This window comes from Limulus polyphemus, unplaced genomic scaffold, assembly GCF_000517525.1.
Source record: "Limulus polyphemus unplaced genomic scaffold, Limulus_polyphemus-2.1.2 Scaffold6277, whole genome shotgun sequence".
Taxonomy (NCBI): domain Eukaryota; kingdom Metazoa; phylum Arthropoda; class Merostomata; order Xiphosura; family Limulidae; genus Limulus; species Limulus polyphemus.
The window spans coordinates 75-8,724 of record NW_013671887.1 but is presented as its reverse complement, the minus strand read 5'-3'; the positions used below and the strand labels follow the sequence as shown (position 1 = coordinate 8,724).

General features: G+C 35.5%; 1 protein-coding gene across 1 annotated transcript in view; it reads left to right on the top strand.

Moving 5' to 3' along the window:
* Window positions 1-8,150, top strand: part of LOC106473563 (adipocyte plasma membrane-associated protein-like) — a gene marked incomplete at its 3' end in the record, with an annotated part of 35,834 nt that extends 27,684 nt beyond the window's left edge. Inside the window, exon 4 of the mRNA XM_013934249.2 lies at window positions 8,061-8,150. Coding sequence (XP_013789703.1) covers window positions 8,061-8,150 — 90 coding nt within the window. The remainder of the gene's footprint in view (window positions 1-8,060) is intronic.
* Between the last annotated feature and the right edge of the window lie 500 nt (window positions 8,151-8,650).

The window sequence follows — 8,650 nt, the reverse complement described above, 5'->3', positions numbered from 1 at the left end:
ATCCGTGGTGGGCAGAGCACAGATAGCCCATTGTGTAGCTTTGTGCTTAATTACAAACAAACTAATGTCAAAGCCCTTAAATATCGTCACAAAAGAACAGTGTAACGAGATGTCACAGTTGTCACGAAAGGTTAGCGTAACGTGTTTCCTCACGTGTAGACGTTTGATGTAAACTAACAAAACATTGTGGACTTCTGGCTTTTGAATTCTACCAAAATAGAAAAAAAACAACAAACGAGAGACAAACTTTGGTAAATTATATACTACCTAATACTGATGCAGAGAATGGTTTAAATACACAACGTCGATATTGATAACATCTTAAATTGGATGACTAGAAAGTTTTTAGAAAAGTTTGGAGACGGCTTTGCTAATCTGTTAAGCAACATCCGGTCATGTGGCGTCTTTGTTTTGTACTGTATATATATATATATTCTCGTATCTATGTAAACTACTTGTACCTGATGATGACGTAAGCTTCTCGAAACGTTGTACATTTGTAATAAAGTTTCTTTCACTACCCCTTCAAGCCGTTTCCAAACTGTATTTCCGATAACAACTTGGACTTACAATACGTGCAGTACAATACTTGCATTACAATACGTGTATTACAATAGTGTTTTTTCGCGCAGTGCTCGTTGAATTACCTTGGAAATTATCATTTACGAACCACTCTTGGTTAGCAGATTAGTTTCACTTTTAAACTCCAGTCGGCCATATTATTCCATCTAACTTTAATCGCACGTGACATAATAATCTATTTTACACGATTTGTTTGTTTGTTTGTTTTGAATTTCGCGAAAAACTACACGAGGGCTATCTGCGCTAGCCGTTCCTAATTTAGCAGTGAAAGACCAGAGGGAAGGCAGCTAGTCAACACCATCCACCGCCTACTCTTGCGCTACTCTTTTACCAGTCAATAGGAGGATTAACCGTCACATTATAACGCCCTCACGGCTGAAAGGGCGAGCATATTTGGTGGGACGGGGATTCGAACCCGCGACCCTCAGATTGCGAGTCAAGCGCCCAAACCACTTGGCCATTCCGGGCCATATTTCATACGAACTGTTGTTTACCGTGGACTGACGACTTCTTTACAATCACGCATGCGCGTGAATCAGTAACACAGCATTTCACTTGACCTTATATGTTACCCTTTCTTACCATTAATTTAGATAAACTAACTTTACGTAGACCACATAACGAAGACATAAATCAGACACTACACGGCCATGACTGTAATTATCGCTGGTCAGTTTTCAGCCATGCTCCTAGTTATACCGTTATTATAGTTAACATACGGTGTATTAGAGAGACAGTTTACTCTAATTAAAGGATCTGTTTTTACTTGTAATATAAGAAGTATTTTTCACTTTTGTCATCAATGATATATTTTTGCTACACATTTAACAAATACGTCACTCATTACTAACATGGTTTCGCCAGTAAAGACATCATCAGGTACAGACTGAACTAGCTTAGAAACTGATTAAATATATGTTTTAATCTAAGAACCGGTTGGGAACCTTGACATTCACCCTGAGGCAAGTGGGGAGGGTTTAATTTGGTTTGGTTGTTTAGAACTTTGTGAAGATTAGTTTTTAAACTTTTTAACTTTATTTTTAAGCTTTCAGGCCCTCTAGTTTCTTACCTTTTTTTTCAGGCCCTCTAGTTTCTTACCTTTTTTTTTCAGGCCCTCTAGTTTCTTACCTTTTTTTCAAAAGACATCTGAAATTTTGTAGTTTTTTTACTTTTCTGGACGAAATTGATGTTTAGATTCCATAAGATGGGATAAAGAAGTTTTGTTCATTTCCCCCACTTTCCAGCCTCTTGAATACTCGTTTCTTTGGAACGCCCTGTCTGACCTATATATATATATATATATATATTCTCACTATTAGTCTTCACTCGTTAATTGGTAAACAACATCATGGTTGTACTTTTCAATTTTGGGCCTTGTTGCTAAACAAATTATTTTTCTAGTAGAAGGCCGATCTGTATCTTTCTTGTTACATAAATTGTGAGAAGGTTTTCCACTGTATCTGATCTTATACCGTTTCTTTCTGTTCTGCCCCCCCCCCAGTGGCACAAGCGGTATTTCTGCGGACTTACAACGCTAGAAACCGGGTTTCGATACCCGTGGTGGGCAGAGCACAGATAGCCCATTGTGTAGCTTTGTGCTTAACTTCAAAAACAAACTAACTTTCTGTTCTTCTTTTCATTTCGTACAGTATGTGGATGTATTAATTTTAAGTTAGTGGCCTTTAATTTTCTTAAATAACAACTATTAACTTAGTTGTATAAACATTATTGATCGCAATTTATTTTATTTTTAAATATTTTATTCAGTTTCATAATCTTCAGAAGACAGGGGCACATTGACAACCCCGTGTAACAAACTATGGAAATCAGCAAATTTGTGAAACATTGGGGGTCTTGAAGAAGCATGTACGATGATGTTACTATAAGATGGTAAATTTAATAAATTTGTTTCACGAATTAAGAAGAGTTACCAAATTATGAAACTGATGTTTGAAGACTTCTACTGTACAAAGAATCTGGACAAAATATTGTTTGACAAAAAAGACAAAATCCAAAAAATACAATAACAATTGTCGTTGTTTATCAGTTAACGACTCAAGACTGTAACAGTGTGTATATGTAGTACAGACAGAACGTTCTATAGAACAAACATTCAATTAACCGACTCAAGACTGCAACAGTGTGTATATGTAGTACAGACAGAACGTTCTATAGAACAAACATTCAATTAACGACTCAAGACTGCAAAAGTGTGTATATGTAGTACAGACAGAACGCTCTATAGAACAAACATTTAAGAAGCTGGAAATTTAGAGAAATTGAGTTTTTGCATCCCATCTTATGAAAATCAAACATCATTTTCATTCGACAAAAACTACAAAATTGTACATGTCTTTGAAAAGTGTACAAAGTAAATAGCCAGGAAAACTTAAATTAGAAGTTTAAAAATGAATCCAAACAACTTGAGCTCCTTCCCACCTGCACCAAGATGATTTGGAAGGTTTCTAACCGATTCTTTGGTTAAACATATTGATGTAAGCTGTATTTTAATTTTCTAATTTATGTATTAGCTAGAGGGAGTTGCGGGTCATAATCTTGACGTTAATATAAAAAAAGGTTTGATAATATAGGTCTAGAAATTGCTAGAAATTTAACGTCACATTTTCTAGTAAATTCGAGGTTAGGTTATAAAAACGAGGATCGGTGAAGGTAATTAAATTGTTTTCTGTCTGGTGGAGTGAATCAATCTGCGTGTTTCCGTTTCAGTTATGAATAAGAAAAAGTAAGTTTATTCTTTATGTTAGTACAGCGCAGTAAGCGCCGTTTGTAAACATAGTCTATAAGTTTCTCATTGTTCAAGCTTCTGAAAACACTAAGAAGGTAAGAAACTAAGTTACTATCGTTAGGTGGAATTGATGATTTTGAAGTATTTCCAACAGTTAATTTGAAATAATACACCAAAGATAAAACAATATAAGTATCATTCTTTATGGACAGGATACTAAAACCTGGGTATTCTGTTTCTCGAGCATTGTAATTATATATACAAGTAATAAAAATATTGGAAATAGAAAAAAAATTAGCTTCGTATTTGAATTCAATGAAAAATGAAATCGGAGTCATAATTAAAATTATCAGCAGAAATGGGAATCATGATCCTGATTAATTTTTTATTGACTTCAAATAATAAAATTATATGTTTTTTTTTTCACTTCCATCACTTCTCACTAAATTATTTTTGGGTTTGTCTGGTCAAAGGCCACATTCACAAACCTACTATTATAATTAATTAATCCAAAGGCCACATTCACAAACCTACTATTATAATTAATTAATCCAAAGGCCACATTCACAAACCTACTATTATAATTAATTAATCCAAAGGCCACATTCGCAAACCTGCTATCATAATTGATTAGTCCAAAGGCCACATTCACAAACCTGCTATTATAATTAATTAATCCAAAGGTCACATTCACAAACCTGCTATTATGATTAATTAATCCTATTATAATTGTGTAGTAATAACCTAGGAGTGTTGTAAAAAAAAATATTACTCAAAGACACTTGAATGAAAAATTCAGTTATTTGATTCAAACAGTCTGGTATATCTGATAAACACAGCAAAATAAAACTATCTGCCATTATTCACATTGTATCATTTTATCCACGTGCTAGAAAACTAGATTACGTTCAAGTAAGCTCTTAAACTTGCGAGAGATAAACTAAAGAATTGCTGGCCTTGGTCGCTAGGCGACCATTGTCAATGCAAGCGGTTAGGGCGCTGGACTCGCAATCTGAGGGTCGCGGGTTCGAATCTCCGTCCCACCAAACATGCTCGCCCTTTCAGCCGTGGGGGCGTTATAATGTGACGGTCAATCCCACGGGTGATAAAAGATTAGCCCAAAAGTTGGTGGTGGGTGATGATGACTAGCTGTGTTTCCTCTAGTTCACTGCTAAATTAGGGACGGTTAGCGCAGATAGCCTTCGTGTAGCTTTGCGCGAAATTTATAACAAGCAAACAAAGCAAGCATTCAGTTCAGCATTATCTACTGTACCTGGTGTTCATCATTTAAAAAAAAAATCTTTTCTAAGCGATGTATAATGGAAAAATACAGGATATTTTTAAAGCCGATTTTACAGTTTTTATAGTCAGAGATATGCACATCAAACTTTATATTATAGAGAGTCAGATATAGAAGAGAAGCCTTAGAGTAAGATATGGCCCCTTTTCTCCCAGTGGCTTATAGTGCTAACAACCACGTTTCGATACCTGTAGCGAGCACAACACAGGTAGAACAATGTGTAAGTTTTTTTACAACCAAACAACATACAAACAAAGGAAAATATAAAAGATGACATTAAATGTTTGATGTTTTTTTCTTGCTCTTAAATGTCACAAGTAGACTTGGCAAAATTCAGTCCAAAATTAACTTCTAGCACAGCTGCGCAAAACGATAAAATATACTACAAGAAATACTGTTTCTAACCCCTTTTGTAAATAAAAACGGGATTTTTTTTTCTTAGCCTCAGGACTTACTGGGGGGAAGATATGTTCAAGCCGTGGCTTGTAAATAGATCCGTAAACTTGACACGAATGGCCTTGAGCCTTAACTGCTTCAACCCGACTACAGTAAGACCAAACACAACTCAAGCAGGAAAAAATAAAAAATAAATTTTATATGTAATTTTTGCACGGAATGTCACAGGTTTGTTACTTTTAATGAAACAAATATTTGAATATAAAGCTAGATGTGGTAATATCAAACTGTAGTAGAAAAAAAAACAACAACAACTTTTTATATGTTTATGTCTTGCAATTTTGATTTGTTTGTTTGTCTGTTTTTATTTTGAACTTCGCGCAAAGCTACACGAGGGCTATCTGCGCTAGCCGTCCCTAATTTACCAGTGTAAGACTAGAGGGAAGTCAGCTAGTCATCACCACCCACCGCCAACTCTTAAACTACACTTTCACCAACGAATAGTGGGATTGACTACACATTATAACGTCCCCACGGCTGAAAGGACGAGCATGTTTGGGTGGAACGGGGATTCGAACCCGCGACACTCAGATTGCTTATCGTTTGAACCGGTCAAGTAGTTTATTAACTTTCTTTAAATGCAAAGCTGCACAATGTGTCACATCTGTTTTGCACACAAAATATTAGCGTTACGAGCCCTCAAGGTTATTGCTGAGCAATCTGTTGTAAAATGTAAAAGCGTTTTCATGATAAAGAGTTAATAGTTAGAGAAGGGTAAACTTCATATAAATAGTAAAGCAGGATTATAAAACTGTGGACTTTTACACCACATAACGAAAAAACTTACATCACTTATATATTTATAATATACAGGTAATTTTGAAATAAGTATATTCCATTTTTTATTATTTCGCAAATATAATGTACTAGCCTATCTGTACCGTATTTTCACGTAAATAACCCGCCCCCTAGTATACCCCGCACCTGAGAAAAGAAACGTGTTACCTTGAATTCGTACATACTCCGCAAGCCAGCGACACAGATAAATTTTGGAAGGCAAAAAAAATTATAGAATTATTTTATATTAACATAATAAAACATCCATTAAACAGATTAGAGGCGAGTAACCAATGGCTACCATTGATTGGATCTACAAGAAGTATTTCTACCAATTAGTGAAAATGAAACCTACTCGTCTTGGAATACAATTAGTTAAGTCGCAATTGTGATCTATTCTGATAAATTCAGTCAAAAGTATTCGGATTTATACTTTGTCCTTTGACCGGAGAATAACTGGGATTGCTAACAGACGTACCTATCGGCCGATTGATGAATCGCTCCACGTGTTGAACAAGAACAACATAAACGAATATTCGGTAATAGAAAATTGGCGATTTCAGTCTTCAAAACAAAACAACAACAACAAAAATACGGTATTACCAGCACACACACGAATATATCCCGCAGTTGGCGTTTTTGAAAATCAATTTAACGTATACCCCGCGGGTTATATGCATGAAAATACGACATTCATACCAGTATTATGGAATGTGATGCACCGCAGAGCATGGCCCGATGGTTAAGACGCTCGACTCGCAAGCTGAGGGTCGCGGGTTCGAAACTCCGTCACCGAACACACTCGCCCTTTCAGGGGTGGGGGCGTTATAATATAACAGTCAATTGCATTATTCGTTGGTAAAAGGATAGCGCAAGAGTAGGCGGTGGGTGGTTTTGACTAGCTGCTTTTCCTCTAGTCTGACCTTCCAAATTAGGGACGGCTAGCGAAGATAACCCTCGTGTAGATTTGCGCGTTATGTACAGCAAAGCTTCCAACATTTGGGCTTATTGTCACGCTCACGTGCATTGTTAAAAAACAAAAACAAATATAAGTTATAGTCAAATTAGCAGCTTTCTTTAGGGCACTATGAATGATTGACTGGTTGGATCCAGGTCAGTATCACATTGAACCAGAAAATGTACCAGATTACATCATTTTGCCTTATTTAATAAGAAGTTTTTGGCTGGGGGCATGTCCCCCAGGCCTTTCTAGAAGACGATACCCTTTGACGCTCGCACCTATAGCTTTAGTTTTGCAAAAGTGTCATTAAGATATATTCCTAGAAGTTGACAGTTCCGTGTAATCAGTTTAAATACAGGTATTACTATTCTATAATTGCAGAGTGTACTTGGTCGTGGATGTCTGTCTGTTTGTATCATTCATGAAAATATTAGTTCACGAGCAAAAGAAATTACTGGCATTCTTTCTTTCGTAGCAAATTTTTTTCTGTAAAACTTTTAAATTTTGATTTTATTGAAAAGTTCCCCTAAATCCTTGTCTTTTTGTTTTTATTGTAATGTTTTCGTAATTATTTGTCGTTTTGATTTTATTGAAAAGTTCACGTAAATCCTTGTCTTTTTGTTTTTATTGTAATGTTTTCGTAATTATTTGCCATTTTGATTTTATTAGAATGTTTCGGAAAAATGCTTATCGTTTTGTTTTCAGTCGTAATATTTGTCTTTTGCCAAATCTTTTCGGGTTTTCTTTTTTATTAGAATGTTTCGGAAAAAATATTTATCGTTCGTTTTGCGTTTATGGAATGTTTCTGTAAATCTTTGTCGTTTCGCTTTTATCAGAATGTTTCCGTTATTTTTTTTTTTAAGTTAAACACAAAGCTACACAATGGGTTATTTGTGCTCTACCCACCACTGGTATCGAAACCCGGTTTTAAGCGCAGTAAGTCCCCAGATATACCGCCGTACCACTGGGGAGCTTTTATTGTTTCGTTTTTAGTTGAATGTTTTGGTTTTATTAGAATGTTTCAGCAAGTAGCTGTCGTTTTTCATTTTATTGGAAAGTTTCCGTTTTTATATTAGCAGAATAAAAGAACTATTTAATCGGCAGATTTTCAAAAGAGGCCGTTAGAAAGCGTTCTGGTTTAGATGTATTCAGTTTCATGCATACATAAATAGGTTCTCTCGTGCTGACTAAAATTACACAATATTTACAAGTGCGTTTTCCATTACTCCAATCTCTAGGTAAAGCGTATACTGGAACATCCGATGGCCAAATCCTTGAATTTCATGAGAACAACGTTAGCCTTGTTACTTGGACTGGCAAAAACTGTGGTAAGTTTATTTAATTTTATATTTTTATTGAAATCTGGAAATAATAAACATCTTTTACTCGCGTGTGTCGTCGTTACGAGTGTAAGCGGCGGCACCATTTTAGACATGTCTTTTCTAAAGGTTTAACCCTGACGTTGGATGGTGTCATTGGCGATGGTCACGCTGTCCATCTTGATTGTGTTTTAGTTGTTTTTTTTTGTTTTTGTTTTTTTACGGGCCATTGGCCTTTTTATATCTATTTGAGAATTCTACTTGATTTTTGGGCATTGTTTTATTTTGAACTTGTTTTCTTTTTACATTTTACTGTGTTTAACTTGCAGCATTTTATGGGTTGTTTGGCGTAGATAGCCTAGTTGCTTCGCGCTATGAAACGCCAACTAACCATACCAAACGTAAGGGCAGTTCGTTTTCTACCGACATGTCAATTAAGTTCCTGAAAAAAGAAAAGAGGTGTGTGTATTGAGGGAAAAAAAAATCGGAACAAAAATATGTTTTAATTA